The sequence below is a fragment of the Mirounga angustirostris genome, unplaced genomic scaffold (genome assembly GCF_029215605.1).
Source record: "Mirounga angustirostris isolate CCGP_5_RB_7025 unplaced genomic scaffold, mMirAng1.0.hap1 SCAF_4, whole genome shotgun sequence".
NCBI classification, from domain to species: domain Eukaryota; kingdom Metazoa; phylum Chordata; class Mammalia; order Carnivora; family Phocidae; genus Mirounga; species Mirounga angustirostris.
The window spans coordinates 91669150-91689612 of record NW_026991712.1 but is presented as its reverse complement, the minus strand read 5'-3'; the positions used below and the strand labels follow the sequence as shown (position 1 = coordinate 91689612).

Sequence of the window (20463 nt, the reverse complement as noted above, 5' to 3'; positions counted from 1 at the left end):
AACACTACAGGATTGTTGTTAGAATCAGTCATTAAAACAGACTTGAAAGCCCTGAAACAGAGTCTCATATGTCTCAGTGTATGGCAAAAAGAAGTATATAAAGATGGAATATTCAACAAAAGACTTTGGAGAAATAATTTCTCCAAAAAAAAAAAAAAAGTTAGATTCTCCTATCATGCCATGGACCAGAATGCATCAAATAGGTTAAAATATTAAATATAAAAAATATTGAAAAGAGGGAACCATCCAGAATATAGATGAATAGTTAATTTAACTCTGAATGGGTAAGATCTGTTCAAATATAAAAGCAGGAGGAAAAAAATAGTAAAAGATTTAAGAATTGAGCATGTTGAGAAATGTGACATTTTTAATGCTTATTCTCTTCTTCTTCAGTGAACTGGAAGAGTCTCTGCTTGTGCTACCTTTTTCTTATGTCCCGGACATCCTTAAGCTCTTTAATGAATTCATCCAGCTGGGCTCTGATATTGAACTTCTGTGTAGGTGCCTCTTCTTTCTGCTCAGGTAACATCCTTTCCAAAGAATCCTGTGTCTGCTCCGCCTGAGTGCTCTGGTGCTACTTGAACTAATGGTATCGATGCTCTGGGATTAAGAAACCTGATGTTTCAGACTGAGAGAGTTATAGGATTTCACTGCTGTGGGACATAAATTGTTATCCTGCAGAATCAGTCTTGTCCTTACCCAAGGAGAGTGATGGCCCACCTCTTTAAGTCACAAGACAGAGCATCGCTCAGGGATGCTTGCGTCAGCATAGGTCTCTGGGTTGCAGTAGCTCTGATCCTTGTCTGTTTGCTGAGAGCCCATTACTGAATAAGCCAATTGGCCTCATTTGTTGTGTCTTTTTAACTGTGTAAGCAAAATGATTTAGTTTTGTCCTCATAACAGCATTGTAAGGAATGGTGCCTTTACTTTTCAGGTCTCTGTAGAAACAAATGGAAAAGTAAGGGCATACAGGGAGGGAAGGAAGAAACATGCTTATTGGATTATTCTTAAATATGAACATTTCCTCTTAGTGTGTAATTGAGAAGAATATATTTATAAGAGTTTAAGAATATACTCTTCTTGAATCCTGTTCTCTGCCCCTCAGTCTTCAGCTGTTAGAGCAGAGAACAGAAACAGAGAGATTGAACACTCTTTAAAATGCTCTTAATGAAGATAAAATACAAACTGATCAGCCAATACCAAATAGTTAAAAAAAAAAGGCCCAAACAGGTATATTTCATGAATTGGAATTTGCCTCGATCTATTTTCATGCTTCTTTTTTTTTTTTTTTTTAAGATTTTATTTATTTATTCATGAGAGACAGAGAGACAGACAGAGAGCGAGGCAGAGGGAGAAGCAGGCTCCCAAGGAGCAGGGAGCCCGATGCGGGACTCGATCCCAGGATGCCGGGATCATGACCTGAGCCGAAGGCAGACGCTTAACCATCTGAGCCACTCAGGCGCCCTATTTTCATGCTTTTTAATCCTCTGTTCCTTTTATTCCATCAGGATAGTAGCAAAAGAAGAACAGTGATATGTTCATAGTATTCTTTTGCCATATTTATAATTCTGGGCAAGTCCTGAGGCCTTCAGTTGGTACTCAACAATGTTACTAATAATTTCTTACCGCTGTGGCATCTGTACTATTGAAATCAGGGTTACTCATTCTAAGTGAGACACCATGAGGGCTTCCGGCATATTAGAGGGGTCACTGATGGGGAGGCCCATACAAGTAGCTGTGGCAGGTCACAGGTGAGCTTGAGGATGTGCACCGAGGAACGTAAGTTCATGGACATCATCTTGGTACTCTAGGTCGGAGTCTGACTCTCTGATCAGGGACTCTTTTTTGCTGTGGCTTCACTAGAAATACTAATAAACCTTTGTTGAGGGCGCCTGGGTGGCTCAGTCGTTAAGCGTCTGCCCTCGGCTCAGGTCATGATCCCAGGGTCCCGGGATCGAGCCCCGCATCGGGCTCCCTGCTCTGTGGGGAGCCTGCTTCTCCCTCTCCCAGTCCCCCTGCTGGTGTTCCCTCTTTCACTGTGTCTCTCTCTGTCAAATAAATAAAATCTTAAAAAAAAAAAGAGTTGAGGGCACCTGGGTGGCTCAGTCGTTAAGCGTCTGCCCTCGGCTCAGGTCATGATCCCAGGGTCCTGGGATCAAGCCCCGCATCGGGCTCCCTGCTCCGCGGGAAGCCTGCTTCTCCCTCTCCCACTCCCCCTGCTTGTATTCCTGTTCTCGCTGTCTCTCTCTGTCATATAAATAAATAAAATCTTTAAAAAAATAAAAAATAAAAAATAAATAAACCTTTGTTGAGTTAGTATTTCTTAGAGAGTTCATTTCTCTGAGCTTTCCATAAAATACCATTTTCAGGGCGCCTGGGTGGCTCAGTTGGTTGAGCGACTGCCTTTGGCTCAGGTCATGGTCCCGGGGTCCTGGGATCGAGTCCCGCATCGGACTCCCTGCTCCGCGGGGAGCCTGCTTCTCCCTCTCCCACTCCCCCTGCTTGTGTTCCCTCTCTCGCTGTGTCTCTCTCTGTCAAATAAATAAATAAAATCTTAAAAAAAAAAAAAAATACCATTTTCAGAGTCTGTGGCCGCATGGTAGATGGCTGCGAAAAGAGCCAGCTTTGCAAATGAGTTGAATGTGTCATAACTTTTACGATAGTACTGTTAAAATTGACAGATAAAACTGAGTAGCAGGGAAGAAACATCTTTAGCTATTTTTGCCAGAAGCATTTCTATACTGCCATAATGATATGGTGAAATGAATCTTTTTCTCTTGTGTTTTGTTTTGTTTTGTTTTACTTTGATATTGTCTATTTGCTTTTCTAGAAGGGGTAAGCAGAGCCAGAACCACTACCTCTCTTTGTAATGTGACTGTTTTGTTTTTCTTATTAGAATTCACTTCGGGCAGATCACTAGTAACCAAATGCTTGTGCCAGTGATTGAAAAGTTAAAGGAAACAACTATTTCAAAAGTCAGCCAAGTCCGGGTAGGTATCCCTGTAGAAGTACAGTAACGAGGGGGGAATCCTAGTGTGTGTGTGACCTAGAAGTAGCATAGGGAGCTGTGCCTTGTCTTTGGTGGTATTGACCAGACATATATCAGTATTTGAGAGAAGATTTTCATTGGAGCTGGTAGGAATAGAGAGAAGAAAACAAAACCAAACCAGAAAGACCTTGGACAAGGAGGGATGAGTAAGAACACCTGAAGCATTGGTTCTCCTGACTTGCTTATGCTGCTGTATTGAACTGAAGTGAAAGAAAGGTCATTTAATCTTTCTTATATCCCCCCCCAACCCCCCAGGATGTTATTGGCTTCAACATGGCAGGTCTTGAATATCTCAAGAGGGAATGCGAGGCAAAAAGTGAAGTTATGTTTTTTGCTGATGCGACCAGCCAGTTGGAAGAAAAGAAGAGGAAGAGGAAAAAGAGGGAGAAGCTAATTTTAACATATACTTAGAACTCAAATGTGGTGCCCTTTTCTTTTTATTTAAAAGGACTTCTAAACTAAGCAGTGGAATTGGTGTCAACTTGGAAATAACCAAGTAACAGAGCTTGTTGTGTTACAGAAGATGTCAGGATGTGGTTCCCAGCTTTGCCTGAGGAAATGCCCAGTGTGGGACTGTGGGCTCTATTTCTGGGCTTACGGCTTGATAGTTTAAAATCTCTCTGTGCCCTCGAAGGTTGAACCCTTCAGGAGTTGTTCCCATTATATTCTAGCAGGGAACAACGAACTTTTTTTTATTAGTTTTTGACTAGAGCTGAAATGAACATTTCTAAAGTTTTTCTTATTTCTGTGATAACAGAAGATTTAATGATGTGTTACTCTTTGTATTATGTCTTACCGCCTACAGAGACTATCAGGTGCACAATTGATTGCCCTCTCCCATTAAATGCAGAGTTGTGGACCTACAGAGCTAAAAAGGACCATAAAAATTCTCTAAAACATCCTCCTTTAACTTCACCTCTTAGAGGTGGTTATATCTGTATATAAAAATATCTAATTGCTAATTTTTTCTACTTGTCTAGTTGTTTCTAATTAAAGTGTAGTCAAGCTGAGATGCCTTGCTGGGCTTCTGGGTGATTAATACCATAGACATACATACATACATATGTATATGCATGGTAAGAGTTTGGGGAGGTGGGAATATTTTAGAAGAAATGGACACATTCCTTTGGGCCTGGCTTCTCTTTGTGGGAAGTTTTTAAGTTGCTACTCCAACTTCGTTGCAGTTCTGTGCAGATTTCTCTGTCATCTTTTTGTTGTTGTTGTTGTTTTAAGATCTATTTAAATTCCAGTTAGTTAATATACAGTATAATATTAGTCACACATCCAGCACATCGATTCAGCACTTCCATACAATATCTGGTCCTCATCACAAGTGCCCTCCTTAATCCCCATCACCTTCACCGCCCCCCCCACCCCCCTCCCCTCCAGTAACCATCAGTTTGTTCTCTATAGTTAAGAGTCTGTTTCTTGGTTTGTCTCTTTTTTCCCCCTTTTGCTCTTTTGTTTTGTTTCTTAAATTTCACATATGAATAAAATCATATGGTATTTGTCTTTCCCTAACTGACTTTTGCTTAACGTAATACTGTCTAAATCCATCCATGTTGTTGCAAATGGCACGATTTCATTCTTTTTTATGGCTGAGTAATATTCCATTGTGTGTGTATATACCATATCTTTATTCATTCATCAGTCAATGGACACTTGGTCTGTTTCCAGATTTGGCATGTATCCCTTTGAATTAGTATTTTTGTATCCTTTGGGTAAATACCCAGTAGTGCAATTGCTGGATCATAGGGTAGTTCTATTTTTAATTTTTTGAAGAAGCTCCATACTGTTTTCCAGAGTGGCTGCCCCAGTTTGCATTCCCACCAATAGTGCAAGAGGGTTCTTCTTTCTCCTCATTCCTGTCAACACTTCTTGTTTCTTGTGTTGTTATTTTAGCCACTCTGACAGGTGTGAGGTAATATCTCATTGTGGTTTTGATTCACATTTCTCTGATAGTAAGTGATGTTGAGCATCTTTTCATGTGTTGGCCATCTGTATGTCTTTGGAAAACTATTCATGTCTTCTGCACATTTTTAAATTGGATTATTTGTTTTGGGGTGTTGAATTTGATAAGTTCTTTATATATTTTGGATACTAACCCTTTATCTGATAAGGCATTTGCAAATATCTTCTCTCATTCTGTTGGTTGCCCTTTAGTTTTGTCAGCTTTTTCCTTCACTGTGCAGAAGCTTTTTATTTTGATGTAGTCCCAGTAGTTTATTTTTGCTTTTATTCCCCTTGCCTCAGGAGACATATCTAGAAAGAAGTTGCTGTGGCCGATGTCAAAGAGGTTACTGCCTGTGTTTTCCTCCAGGATTTTGATGGTTTCCTGTCTCACATTTAGGTCTTTAATCCATTTTGAATTGATTTTTATGTTTGGTGTAAGAAAGTGGTCCAGTTTCTTTCTTTTGCGTGTTTCTGCCTGGTTTTCCCAACACCACTTGTTAAAGAGACCATCTTTTGCCATTGGATGTTCTTACCTGCTTTGTCAAAGATTAATTGACCATATAGTTGTGGGTTCATTTCCGGGTTTTCTCTTCTGTTCTATTGCTCTATGTGTCTATTTTTGTGCCAGTACCATACCTAGGTATCTTGTTTTTGGTGCAGTTGTAAATGGGATCTATTCCTTGATTTCTCTTTCTGCTGCGTCGTTATTGGTGTATAGAAATGCAACAGGTTTCTGACATTGATTTTGTATCCTGCAACTCTACTGAATTTGTTTATCAGTCCTAGCAGTTTTTTATCGGAGTCTTTCAGGTTTTCTGATAGAGTATCATGTCATCTACAAATAGTGAAAGTTTTACTTCTTCCTTGTTAATTTGGATGACTTTTATTTCTTTTTGTTGTCTGATTGCTGTGGCTAGAACTTCAGTACTATGTTGAATAAAAGTGGTGAGAGTAGACATCCCTGTCATGTTCCTGACCATAGAGGAAAAGCTCTCAGTTTTTCCCATTGAGGATGATATTAACTGTGGGTTTTTCATATATGGTCTTTATTATGTTGAAATATGTTCCCTTGCTTTGTTGAGGGTTTTTATCATGAATTGATGTACTTTGTCAAATGCTTTTTCTGAATCTATTGAAAGGCTCATATGGTTCTTATCCTTTCTTTTATTAATGTGGTGTATCACGATTGATTTGTGAATATGTTGAACCACCCTTGCAGCCCAGGAATAAATCCTACTTGATCGTGGTGAATGATTCTTTTAATGTACTGTTGGATTCAGTTTGCTAGTATTTTTTTTTTTTTTTTTTGAGAATTTTTGCATCCATGTTCATCAGGGATATTGGCCTATAGTTCTCTTTTTTAGTGGAGTCTTTATCTGGTTTTGGTATCAGGGTAATGCTGGCCTCATAGAATGGATTTGGAAGTTTTCCTTCCTCTTCCATTTTTTGGAACAGCTTGAGAAGAATAGGTATTAATTCTTTAAATGTTTGGTAGAATTCCCCTGTGAAGCCATCTGGCCCTGGACTTTTATCAGTCTGTTCAAGTTTTCTATTCTTGTTTCAGTTTTGGTAGTTTATGTTTCTAGAAATTTATCCATTTCTTCCAGGTTGTCCAGTTTGTTGGCATATAATTTTTCATAATATTCTCTTATAATTGTTATTTCTCCTCTCTCATTTGTGATTTTGAGTCCTTTCTCTTTTTTTCTTGATGTGTCTGGCTAGAGGTTTATCAATTTTATTGATTTTTTTTCAGCGAACCAGCTCCTACTTTTATCAATCTATTTTTTTTTAGTTTCTTTTTTGTTATTGTTGTTAAGATTTTATTTATTTATTTGACAGAGCGAGAGACATGGTGAGAGAGGGGAACACAAGCAGGGGGAGTGGGAGAGGGAGAAGCAGGCTTCCCGCGGAGCAGGGAGCCCGATGCGGGGCTCGATCCCAGGACCCTGGGATCATGACCTGAGCCGAAGACAGATGCTTAACAACTGAGCCACCCAGGCGCCCCTGTTTGTTTTGTTTTTTTTAGTTTATATATCACTTATTTCTGCTCTAATTTTTATTATTTCCCTTATGCTGGTTAGGCTTCATTTGTTGTTCTTTTTCCAGCTCCTTTAGGTGTAAGGTTAGGTTGTTTATTTGAAATTTTTCTTGCTTCTTGAGGTGGGCCTGTATTGCTATGTGCTTCCCTCTTAGGACCACTTTTGCTGCATCCCAAAGGTTTTGGACTGTTACAGTTTTGTTTTCATTTGTTTCCATGTATTTTTGATTTCCTGGTTAACCCATTTATTGTTTAGTAGCATGTTTTTTAACCTCCATGTATTTGTGGTCTTTCCAGATTTTTTCCTGTGGTTGACTTCTAGTTTCATAGTATTGTGGTCAGAAAAGGTGGATATGATCTCAATCTTTTTGTTTTTGTTGAAGCCTGTTTTGTGACCTAATATGTGATCTGTTCTGGAGAAGGTTCCATCTGCACTTGAAACGAATGTGTATTCTGCTTTAGGATGGAATGTTCTGAATATATCTGTTAAGTCCATCTGGTGCAGTGCATCACTCAAAGCCATTGTTTCCTTGTTGGTTTTCTGTTTAGGTGATCTGTCCGTTAATGTAAGTGGGGTATTAAAGTCGCCTACTATTATGTGTTATTATCCATATAGTTCTTTTATGTTTGTTATTAATTGTTTTATATATTGGGCTTCTCCCAATTTGGGGGCATAAATATTTACAATTGTTATATCTTCTTTTTTTTTTCATTTTTAAATCATTTTACTCTTTATACCATAATCACATTAAAATTGGCAGAACTCCCATAACCAACAGGACAGAGACCTGTCAGGCAAGGCAAATAGTGAAGGTTTCATAAAGCTGGAGAGAAGTACCAGGGTTCCACAGGATGGCCGCAGCGATCTCAGACAACAGTGCCACGGTGTTGGTGTTGGAGCAGGTGGGAACACAGGCGGCCACAGCCATAGCTGGCCTGAGGCCACTGCTGTTTCCTAAGGGGGATTTCCTAACATGCTTGGAAAGCAGATCACTTGAACAGAAGTGCATGGAGCAGGGTACTGCTTCTGCTGAATAAATTCTACAGGTTCCTGGGCAGGGTCTACAAATCTCATGTGATAAATGGTTGCTGAATTAGGATTTTGCAAAGGCAGTCCCATAACCAACATCCAGGGAAATTTTACCACCAGTGAAATTCTTAGGCCAAAAAATAAATAGCCACACATACCAAACCTACACACCGTGAATTAAAATGGTGCCATGTTAGGGCTTATGAAAGAACCAGAGCAGGAAAGATTATTCAAACAGAAGATCCTCATCCTTCTCTTCAGCCAAAAGATTAGCAGGCTCCATCACCTCACCAGCTGCCCTCCGTTGCTCCAAGTCTTTCTCCGATTTTTCCTTGAGAATCTTTTTCTTCTCCTGTATTTTCTTTAATCTATAGAACTCTTCTCGCTCGCTCTCATCCAGCTCTGTGATGATATAAGCAAGGATATGTTCAATACGGGGAATGATGACGCGTTCAATGGCATTGACACGCTTGTCGCTTATCTTAATGGCTTCATCCAAAGTAACAAAGGAAGTCTGAAGCGAAGCTAGTTCCATCAGTAACTCCACTGCTTTGGCATAGTTCCTCTTTAATTTCACCAGCTGCTCCCCACCTCTGGCTAAACCAGTCAGTTCATAACTGTCAGTTCCTTCATGGTAATGTTCAAACACTGGCAAAGTAACACCTGCTGCGTTATCTTTCTTAGCTCAGATCCTCACTTGGGCTTTATTTACATTTTGGATAACTGTGGTGCTGAAATCCCCTGCTGTGAACTTGGCCTCAGCAAGTGAAAAGGCAGCCTCTCTCATCACTTCACCCATCAACATTTTAGTCTCTATTATCTTCTTTAGGATCTGTCGAAATCGAAGAGTTAAGGCATCAGATTTTTTCTTCAGGAGGTTTCGACTTGTCTGTGCTTCTTTTAATTGAGCCTTCATGATGGTCTGTGCCATGCGTGAGGGAAAGATTTCAATTCGGTCTTTGCCCGACATTCTGACAATGATAGTTTGGCTTGGATCCCTCGCCGGGCAGACGAGGCTGCAACAGTCCCAGCCACAGGGTTGTCCTCTCTTGTTATATCTTCTTATTGGGTTGTCCCCTTTGTCTGTTTTTATAGCCTTTGTGTTTTTATAGTCTTTGTAAGTCTGGTTTGTTCAATAGATGCATTGGTACTCTGGCTTTCTTTTGACATCCATTTGCGTGATAAATACTTCTCTGCCTCCTCACTTTCAATCTGCAGGTGTCTTTAGGTCTAAAATGAGTCTCTTGTAGGCAGCATATAAAGGAGTTTTTTTTATCTGTTTTGACACCCTGTGTCTTTTGATTGGAGTGTTTAGTCCATTTACATTCAAAGTAATTATTGATAGACATGTATTTATTGCCATTTTATTACTTATTTTCTCGTTTCTGGAGATTTTCTCTGATCCTTTCTCGCCTTTGTCACTTTTGGTCTCTCCTTTGCACTCACAGTCCCCTTTAATATTTCTTGCAGAGCTGGTTTAGTGGCCACAGATTCCTTTCATTTTTGTTAGGGAAGCTTTTTCTCTCCTTCTATTCTGAACGATAGCTTTGCTGGATGGAGTATTTTTGGCTGCAGATTTTTCCCATTCAGCACTTTTGAATATATCATGCCACTCTCTTCTGGCTTGCCATATTTCTGTTGAGAAATCAGCTAGCCTTATGGGTTTTCCCTTGTAAGTTAGGGACTTTTGTCTTGTTGATTTTAAGATTTTTTTTCTTTATTACTATATTTTGCAAATTTAATTACAACATGTCTTAGTGTTGACCTGCTTTTATTGATTTGTTGGGAGTTCTCTGTGCCTCTTGAATCTGGATATCTGTTTCCTTCCCCAGATTAGGGAAGTTTTCTTCTATTATTTCTTGAAATAAATTTTCTGCCCCCTTTTCTCTCTCTTCCTCTTCTGGAACACCTATGGATACAAATATTACTATGTTTGATGGAGTCACTAAGTTCCCTAAGTCTACTCTCATGTTCCATATTCTTTCTCTCTTTTTTCAGCTTCTTTATTTTCCCTTATTTTCTCTTCTCGCTCAGTAATTCATTCCTCTGTTTCTTCCAGCCTGCTTGTCATCGCATCAAGCCTGTTTCCAATCTCATTTATTGCATTTTTCATTTCTGATTCTTTTTCAACTCCTTTATCTCTGTAGTAAGGGTCTCACTGATATCTTCTATTCTTTTCTCAAGCCCAGTGAGTATTCTTATGATTGTTGTTTAAATTTCCCATCAGTTATGTTACTTATATCTCTTTTGCTTTGATCTCTGGCCGTGGCCTTATCTTGTTCTTTCATTGGGATAAATTACCCTGTCTTGGCATTTTGTCTAGTCTCTGCCTTTTCCTGTGTGTTAGAAAAGCCAGTTAGGTTTCCTGCCCCTGGTAATGGCCTTTATGAGAAAGACGTCATGTAGTACCCAGAGCCTGGTGCTTCAGGGAGTGTCTCCAGTGTGTGCTGCCTGCACTCTGCTGTTGTGTTTTGGCTGTTCTATCTTTTAGGCCAGTCGTCTGCAGAGGCTCTCCTTGCCTGCTGTGGACAGTGTTTGGTTCCTGGCCTGAATGTGGTGAGTTTTAACTCGATGTGCTCTGGTCTGCTTATGACATGAATCCTGATACCACTTCCACAGAGGCGCTGCAGAACTCTCTGGTGGGGAGATGTGGTGTGGGCAGGGGTTTGTGCTGGTCTTCTGGGGTAGTGGCCCACCACGCTTGGACTGAGGCAAGCTTGACTAAGAAGGCAGCCCTAAGAGCTCAAGAGTGTGGGGTTTCATGTAAGCAAGTTGGACAGCCAGTGTCAGTGCTGAGCTGCTTCCTTCGGGTGGCTCTGTGTTTATGCTGAGGGGTGGTGGAGGGAAATGGCACCAGCCAGCTCCTTTGTTCCCAGAGAGGTGTCTCTGAATGTTGATAATCCCCCCCACCCCCCCATGTCCCGGCATTTTTTCACATGGCTCTTTCCATGCTGTCTGCACCCAGGCTGTTTTCCTGCCTTCTCTTCTGGAGCACAGTGCCCTCTGGGCTCTATCCCAGCCAAGCCTGCTGACCTTTAAAACTCCAGGCTTTAAGCTCCACTGGTTGCAAGAACTCACAAAATTAACCCCTTGTCATTTTCCAGGCCAGTGGCTTCCAGGAAATATCCCCTGGTCGGTTCCACTGGCTATTCCTCTCTCTTGCCCTTCTCTATGACCACAGCTCCCTCCCTGCCAGAGCAACCATGATTCATTTCTCCCCTAAAACACAGCTCCACACTTCCTGCTTCTTTGATGTGGCCTCTTCTATCCCTTTGGCTGTGGAGCTTGTTCTGTCAGTCTTAAGGTCGATTTCTGGGGTATTTATGCTGATTTTATCATTTTCTAGTTGTGTTTGTTGGACAAGATAAGCCTAGGGTCCTCCTACTCCACCGCCATCTTCTTTTCTTTCTCTGTGTCTTCTTGAGTCAGTTTCAGTGGTTGGTGTCCTGTGAATTTGTCCATTTCATTTAAGGCGCTGTGTTGTGGTGCCACCATTTTTTTTTGTCAGTCTCAGAGCTGCAGTTCTTGTGGTGTGGTTATCCGAGGGTCCCTAGCCACAAGTCTAGTACTATTCCTGACCATAACAACACAGTCAATGAAGTAAGGTAAGGAACATGGTGGTATTATTTGTTGTGCAGAATATAAGTAAAGATTATTTTAGCATATAGTTCCTGAAGCTTAAGTATGAAAAGGTAAGAGAAGAGATAGTATGGTGGATTCTAGGTGCTTCTAGTCTGAAGAAGCAGCCTTTTCTTTAAGCGTCTGTTCCTGCCACTAGGGAGAGGAGTTAGTTACCTATTGAAAGATATCCTAATTCTTGAATGAACAAAGGCTGAATCCATATCATGTCTGTGCTTCTTGGAAGTGTTCATCAGAAAATAGGAAACTGCAGCATTTCCCATTAATGTTTTTGATGTTTTCCAAACCAAAACAAGATCAGAAGGGTACTCTACTTGTATTTAAAAGTGTTGCTTTCCCAGAGCTTTGCCATCAGTTAACATGGATTGTAGCAGGGAATTTAAAGGTGTTTCTGTCTGGTAGGTATTACACAAATCAAAGAGAAGGAGAGCTTATGACAGATGAAATGATGTGTATAGGAAGTGACTGAGCTCTAACTTTTGGTCAAAATACTTGAAACTCCTTAACCCTAAAGGTTTAAGGTTAACCGGTCAGTTAAAAAGTTAATTTTAGGGGTACCTGGGTAGCTCAGTTGTGGGATCAAGCCCCTCGTCAGGCTCCATGCTCTGCAGAGTTTGCTTTAGATTCTTTCTCCCTCTCCCTCTGCCCCTCCCTGCTTGTGCTCTCTCTCTCTAAAAATAATACATAAAATCTTAAAAAAAAAACAGTAAACTTTAAAATTTTAAGCCAAGCCAGTTTCTAGTCATTAAGTCAGCATTTATTGGCTTAGCCAGCCATTGGCTAGATATAATCCTTAGTACAGGAACCATGTAAGGAGTAATAACTCTTGCAAATCATGCAGTGTTACCTGTAGAAGCTGGTGATGCCATAAAGAAAAGCCTCATGATGGTTTATTAGGAACATAACATCTAAGCGTTTAAATATTTATATATGTCTCTATGTAAAGAAGATATGCTTAACCATTTTGAGATTCCCTGGCTGGAAGTTAGGTGCTTGGTATACTTGGTTATTAAATTGTTTCTCAGTTCAAGTGTCCTAAGTCCTAGCTCCCCCAAAGAAATCTCTAAATCTGGGAGGTGACATAGGACAGTGACCAAGGAGGCAGTGGTGTCTGTCATTGGGCCCAAAATTGTTTCTAGGGTTCCCCTTCTTATCAGCACAATTGATGAGCCTGCTCAATGTAGCCTTTCCAGGCCAGCCATGAACTCAGTAAGAAGCCACCTGGCCTACATACACTCTCCACAATCTGCCCCCTTTCCTCACAATTTAAGATCCTAAGTTTTGAGATGAGACTGAGGTTCTTAGTAATATCACCTTATATTCTAAGTCCTGTCACTATTTCTGAAATGTTGTGGGCTCCAAGCAGCTCTCATGTGATTTTAGGATTGAGCACACATGGTCCAACAGTCACTGGCCCCAACCTTTGTTAGGTCAAGTTCAAGTTGCCCTTGTGTATTTCCTTCCCTGTGAGTGTGGGCAGGACCTAGTGACTGGCTTCTAAAGAACAGAATACAGCAAACATAATAGGATGTCTGTTCCAAGAGTGGGCTATAAAACACTGCATTCTGCCTTGCTCACACTCTCAGGCTCTTGTTCTGATAAACCAAGCTGCCCTGCTCTGAGATTCCCTAAGGAGAGGCCCACATGACAAGGAACTTCATCCTGCCATCGACTGCCTGAGTGGGCTGAAAGCACATTCATTCCCAGTTAAGCCAGAGTATCCAACTGCACTCTGTCTAGATTCTGGAACCATGGAAGCTCTGAGATCTTAAGTGACTGCTGCTTTAAGCCACAAAGTTTTGGGTTAATTTGTATGTAGCAATAGATAACTAATAGAGCTTCTATAGAGCGAATTACCTAACATGGTGATGTTTCAGATTCCTCATCTATAAATTAGGCACAATAGTGTCTACCTTCATAAAGTTATTGTGAAGTGCTTACTGCCTCAAACACGAGATACGGTACTACTGTTACTGTGTGAGCTACACAAGATCTAAAACTACAGAATGATTCCAGTACATACACACATAGAAGGGATGGGAAAGAAATATACTAAAACGTTATCTGTTAGCTCTGGGTGATATTATAGAGAATGTTTACACTAGATGTTTGTCTTTAAAATAAAAGAATAAGTACAGTAGGCATCTTTCAATCTCATTAACTCTGTGATAAGATGAACAGAGGCATAAAGACAACATCACTTTAGACATTTCTTCTATTAGGTAGATGCACAAAGTTACTTATGATAGATTGGTGCCAACAGGAATTATGTATCTATTCGAAAGCTGTTTTGTAGTTTTTAAGAGTTGTCTAGCTAGTGATGATTTCACCACTTCTCAGTTTAGAGTAACTTCTGAAAGTCATAGAGTAGAACTGACATAAACCATGATTTCAGTGGTTCCCAAAGTATATTTTAAGACCCCTGGGGGTCTGTAAGACCCTTTCAAGGAGTTTACAAGGTCAAAAATATTCTCAAAAAATATTAAAATCTGTAGTTTGAAGAGTGGTCTCCAAAAATTCACGTCTACTCAGAGCCTGTGCACATGACCTTATTTGGAAATAGGGTCTTTTTTTTAAAAAAAAAAAGATTTTATTTATTTGACAGAGAGAGAGACAACGAGAGAGGGAACACAAGCAGGTGGAGTGGGAGAGGGAGAAGCAGGCTTCCCGTGGAGCAGGGAGCCCGATGCGGGGCTCGATCCCAGGACCCTGGGATCATGACCTGAGCTGAAGGCAGACGACCAACGACTGAGTCACCTAGGCGCCCCTGGAAATAGGGTCTTTATAAACGTAATTAGTTAAGATGAAGTCATGCTAGATTGGAGTGGACCCTAAATCCAGTGACTGTGGCCATATAAGAATGTAACGTGAGGAGACACGGAGAAGGAGGCCACATGACCACAGAGGCAGAGACTGGAATTGGTGTGATGTAGCTATTAGTTAAGGCACACCAAGGACTCTGGCTACTGCAAGAAGCTAGGAGAGAGGCAGGAAATCTCTTTCAGCCTCTAGAAGGAACCAGCCCTCGAACACCTTGGTTTCAGACCTTTGGCTTCCTGAACTCCAAGAAAATAACTAACTTGTCTTAAACCACCCAGTTTGTGGTAATTTGTTATGGAGGCCTCAGGAAACTACTAGTGATACCAGGAAGCGGGGTGCTACTGGAACAAATGCCTAAAAATGTGGAAGTGGCTTTGGAATCAGGTAATGGGTAAAGGCTGGGAGAATTTTGAGCAGTGCAATAAAAAGTCTAGGTTATCTTGAAATGACCTTTGGTAGAAATAAGGACTTAAAAACAATTTTGGTGAGGGCTCAGAAGGAAGCGATGGGGAAAGTAGAGAAAGCTATCATCTCGGAGAATTTCTACATCATCATGAACAACATGTTGATAGAAGTACGAACATTAAAGGTGCTTCTGGTGTGACCTCAGACAGAAATGAACGTGTTGTTGGACACTGGAGGAGAAGTTAAAAGGTGGCAGAGACCTTGGCTGAATTGTGTTCTGCTTTTGGGTTTAAGGTAGAACTTGTGAACAATGACATTGAATATTTAGCTGAGGTTTCCAAGCAAAATATGGAAGATGTGGCCTGAGTTCTTACTGCTTATCATAAAATGCAAGAGAAAATAAATAATTTGAGGAAGGAAGTGGTTAGCAAAAAGGAACCAAAACATGATGAGTTCGAAAATTCACATTCTGTCCATACTGCAAAACAATGCTAAGGCATACTCGAGCAGTCACCACGGGTGTGTGGTGGAGAGATTAGCTTTATGACCAAGGAAACAATCAGGCATCTCAGCAGAAGCCAAGAATAGAGGTCCGGTTATCCAGGAAGGATCTCTGGAGAAGCCTCATGTCTAATGATGTGGATCTCCTTGACATCCATGAAGACTGACAGATTTTTGAGAATGTTAAATCAGCAGAAATGCTGCTGGTTTGGCCTGACAGGGACAGAGATGGGACAAGATGAAGGAAGACTGCCAGACTTCTGGTATTCTAAAAGCAGGAAATGGGCTTTTTTTTAAGATTGTGTCCCAGGCTGAGGACGAAGAGGGTGGAGCAACAGGGCCTCTGAAGGTCTAGAGGTTGGGGCTGGTGAAGCCTCTGTGGGCCCAGAGGGCAGATCAAGCCACAAATGATTATTCTAAGGCCTTGAAACTTAATGAAATTTGCCTTGCTGTGTCGCACACTTGCTTTAGCCTAGTGACTCTCTTCCTTCCACTTTGTTCCTTTTGGGTATATCTATCCTATGCTTTTTCCACCATCGTGTTCACACATCCACCAATGGAAGGGAGACCAAGGCAGGTCATACCAGCATCTTACCCATACTTGATTTCAACGGATGAGATGTGAGTTGATGCTTATTTTGATGAGAATTTAGGTTTGGAGTTAATGCTGGAACGGGTGAAGAATTTGGGGAATGTTGGGATGGGATGATATATCTTGCATATGGGATGGATGTGAATATTGGGGGATCAGAAGCAGATTACACTGGGTTTGTCTCCACAAAATTCATGTCTACTAGAAACTGTGAAGATGACCTTAAGATGACATTCAGGATTAGGGTAGCCCCTAAATCTAATGAGTGGCATTCTTATAAGGAGAGAGACAGAAATATATACAGAGGGAAGAATGCCATTTGAGACAGAGGCAGAGATTAAAGTGATGCAATAATAAGCCAAGGAACACCCAAGAATTGCTGGCAACCACCAGAGTTAGGTGAGAGGCATAGAACAAATTCTCCCTCAGTCTCCAGAAGGAGCCCCCACCCCACCCCGACACCTTGATTTTGGACCTCCGGCCTCCTGAACTATAAGAGAATATCTGTTGTTTTAAGCCACCTGGTTTGTGCTACTTTGTCATGGCCAGCCCTAAGAAACTAATAAAGATTTGTTAGAGTAGCATCCATGATACTATTTTGCTTTTTCTCTCATGAGCATACAGTAGAGTTTTCCAGAGGCTGTGTGATGTCTGATATCGTGACAGACTGAATATAGAGCAGGCGGGATAATCCAACTGTGCTCTATTAAGCCAGACATTGAAGAAATTTGTAAAAATGTAAACAATGTCCCATGAATAATAAATTTTTGTTTTGGAAAATAGTTATTTTTCATTAAAAAATATCTATGTTAATATATTGGCTTTATTATGGTTTTTACATTGTAAATTTTTCCCAGTTTTCATTCCAATTTGGTAAATGTGATAGCTATGACCCACATGAATGAAAGCTCTTTGGGATCCTTAATAATTTTTAAGAATATATAAAGAATCTCGTGTCCAAAATGTTTGACAACCATGGGCTTAATTGTAAATTTTCAAGTCCAGAAGGACATCCTGGTATTGGTGCTCCTGCTTTTTGGAAGGTCAGCTTAACATTGAAAACAGTGCTTAAAAGAACAAACTTCAGAATCACATTGAAGTAGGTTAGATTTTTACATCATCTACTTAAGATTCTCTGAACTTCACTTTCCTTATTTATAAAGTGGGAAAGATAATATCTATCTTATCGGTAGTATGAGGATTAGATATGATCATGTACAGAGGGGAGTAGCCATTATAGTTATTTAAAACAAGTATTTCCATCCCACCAGCTTAAGTGGCTTATTGGTTTCTGGCTGTAAGGAGAGAGGAGCAAACATGAGGTCTAAGGCCTCACATTTGAATGGTTAATGATCAAGTTCCCATTTGTTACTTACTAGACCTAATGTTGAGAAATTTTACGGGACATGAAGATTCCAAGTGTAGAGGAAGAAATCGTAGAAGTCCTGTGGACCGTGGGATTTTCTTTTCCCTGAGGAAAATCTTTTGGTCTGTTATCATAATTGCTACTTGTTAAAACTGGTAAAATACTTGTTAAGGCATATGACTTTCATGATCAAATGATTTGTATATACAAATTCATAACATTTTAGAATCAGAACCTCTTCTCTAGCATCATCAGCTCCATTTTGGGTACTTTTCTATGCAATGTGAATTCTACAGACTCAGGCTTATGGAATGAAGGATGGATATTGACTTCCTGGATTTCTCCTGTTCACTCGGTGTATGCTTCTCTGCTGACTGTGGCTAGTCTTCCTACAGGAGCCATCAATTACCATAACCAGGTCCCAAATCACATCAACATCCAGATGTCATGCTTTTTTTGTGGGGAAGGGATAGATCTCGGGAAATGGGCTATGAATTCTCACTATTGATTTTAGAAGTAGATAAAAGATCTAATAAAACTCTCTTCCCCCTCTATCTGTGCCTAACTGATAGGTGGCTTTTAATCTATGAGCACGGAAATAGACACTTTATTAAGCAGAAATGCAAAATGACTTAATTGCTGCGGCCGGCAGCAGGGATCAGGTACTCTGGATCAGTATCCAATAACCTGCGTGAAGAGGATATGAAGACTTGACTTAATTCCTAGAGGAAAAAAACTGGTTCTTTGGTTAGGTTCCTTCTATCACTACAGAGAACCCTGCCATCACATCCCCAGTGAGGTCTTTCTGAGCACCCCACTTCAAGTTGGAATCCTCCTTAACACTCCCTGTACCCCCTTTCCTACTTTTCATTTTTCTCCATTGTACTATTAGCACCATTATAGTCCATATTTTACTTATTTTTTGTCCAGGCTCCTCCCACTGGAATGTAAGCTACATGAAGGCAAGGATTTTTGTCTTTTGTTCACTTTGCCTAGAGCAGTTCCTAGCACATTAGAGACACTTATCTTTGAAATAAGTGGACAAATGAATTGAGCAGCTCCATTTCTACTGAAATCAAGGTCATTTGACAAAGTTCCCCTAAATTTCCCCTTCACCTCAGAATGTCTGGATCCTTAGCCATCTTTGCCCACTCCCTCGCCAAGACCAACCCTTCGGCTCTGTTCTTGATTATTTTCCTGCTCTCCTTTGGATCTTGCTGCTTCAATTACTTCCTCTCATTCATATTTTTTAACGTTTCTCTTCTGATCCATTCCCTTCAGCCAAATCTAGCAATCTACTTAAATCTGAATTTTCCTTGACATCGCTATAGTATCTGTCAACTATGTCCATGTTTTCCTTGAAACTCTTTCTGTGGCTTCTGAGATATTTCCTGGCTTTCTAATTGCTTGCCCTGTCTCCACCGGCTCCTCTTCTTCCTCCTACTCCCTGAACAGACCTCAGATCTCTGCTCCTTTCCCATACCTTCAATCGTCACCTCTGTGTAGATGATGCTTAAAATGATTACATCTCCAGCTCTAACTCCTCAATTGAGATCCAGTCCTGCACATCCATGATTCATTACTTGAGCCCGAAACCTTGGAGTTGAACTCTTATGTCCTCCTACTTCCTTCTATCAATGGGTTCCACCTCAGATTTTACAGCACACCCCCATCCCCTGCCAAATGTCTTTCCATCCATGTCTCTCTCCCACTTTTGCCACACGATAGTTCCTGTCCTTACACTTGGCTTACTGAAGTGGCCTTCCAGTGCCTCTTTGCTTCTATTTGCATCCAGTTGCTCTTCTTCAACATATCCAGCACAGTAACACTGGATTCACTTTTATGAAAATATGCTGATTATATCATCCACAGGATCAGAAATCTTCAGTGATTCACTCTTGCTTTATAATGAAGTTTAAGCAAGGATTCAAAGTCTTCCACAACTTGATTCCAACCAACTTCCCACTGTGTTTCCTAAAATCCCTAAGTTCTCAACAAATTGAACTCCCTACCCTTCCCGACACCTGGAGCTCTCTTATTGCTGTGGATTTGTTCATTCTTTCTATTTTAAGTCTCCCTTCATCAAAAGTTTTTGCATTTATAAGACCCAGCTCAAATACCAAATAGATGAATAACTACAACACAAAGTACTATATGCTTCATGTCACTGGAGTACAAAATAATATAGGAATCAGGTGGGAAGAGTTTATTTCTACTTCTAGATTATATAAGTCTTTTAGGAAAGTGTCCAATTGTCATTTTTATGTATGAAAACATAATACTTTGCATATACTAGTTTACTTGATCTCTGTATGTATCCACATGCAAGAGACACCAATATGAAGGTGTGTGTGTGTAATCCGGTGAATATCCATTTATCCTTTATCAGAAGAAGGTATCTCCTACTCCCTAACAAGATTACAAGTTTGTTTTGATGACAAAGACTTGCTTTTCAAAACCATTCTGATTGTCTGATACCCCGTAGACAGCCATTAACATTGGCATTTGTTCAACTCACAGTTACTACTGTGCACGTACTCTGTAACAGGCATCTTGCTAGATGCTTCCAAAGATGAAATTAGCTTCCTCCTAAGAAATTAAATTCTATGGTCTTAAAAAATTAATGAAGCTATGGAGTATGCGTGTGAGGGGGTTAGGGAATAGCATTTTGACTTCTGTTTTCCCCTTGTTCAAATGTAATTTTTGTTCCACTTATGACCACTTAAATTGAGCTTTAAAGGATATTTGCTTCCACAGGTAAGAACAGGACGTCATGCTCAGTCATAATCTCAATATTGTGTGAGATGTGTGTTGATCCCTTGGCACCATCCCCTCCAACGGCCATGGCAAATAACTCCACCTTCAGTTCAGTCTGCAAACCAGCTGCCACCTATAGGACACAATGTAGCTTTAGAATCAGACATATCTGAGTTCAGATCTTGGTTTTAACCTGAATTTGGGCTAGTTACACTCTCTAATCTTATTTTCTCATCTATATGTTTGGCACTCATGAATGAGTGCCGTTATGGCTTCTAGAAGGATTACTGTGTAGATTAGTTAGGTAGAGTTC

The 20463-nt window shown here is 40.5% G+C and overlaps 2 protein-coding genes and 1 pseudogene across 7 annotated transcripts in view; 1 reads left to right on the top strand and 2 right to left on the bottom strand.

Moving 5' to 3' along the window:
• WDR3 (WD repeat domain 3) overlaps nt 1-7733 on the top strand; it is a 36557-nt gene extending 28824 nt beyond the window's left edge. For both annotated transcript variants that reach the window (XM_045896856.2, XM_045896855.3), the window contains exons 25-27: nt 394-522; nt 2897-2990; nt 3305-7733. In XM_045896856.2, the coding sequence (XP_045752812.1) occupies nt 394-522; nt 2897-2990; nt 3305-3460 (379 nt within the window). In that variant the 3' untranslated portion in view covers nt 3461-7733. The remainder of the gene's footprint in view (nt 1-393; nt 523-2896; nt 2991-3304) is intronic.
• The window catches only part of SPAG17 (sperm associated antigen 17), a 233117-nt gene that overhangs the window by 2912 nt on the left and 209742 nt on the right, over nt 1-20463 (bottom strand). For all 4 annotated transcript variants that reach the window (XM_064588562.1, XM_064588560.1, XM_064588559.1 and 1 more), the window contains 2 exons: nt 20139-20283; nt 17404-17548 (listed from right to left, as the gene is read on the bottom strand). In XM_064588562.1, coding sequence (XP_064444632.1) covers nt 17409-17548; nt 20139-20283 — 285 coding nt within the window. In that variant the 3' untranslated portion in view covers nt 17404-17408. The remainder of the gene's footprint in view (nt 1-17403; nt 17549-20138; nt 20284-20463) is intronic.
• Nucleotides 7745-10934, bottom strand: LOC129046437 (V-type proton ATPase subunit D-like; annotated as a pseudogene). The gene has a single exon (XR_008507727.2). The product of XR_008507727.2 is annotated as a V-type proton ATPase subunit D-like (transcript).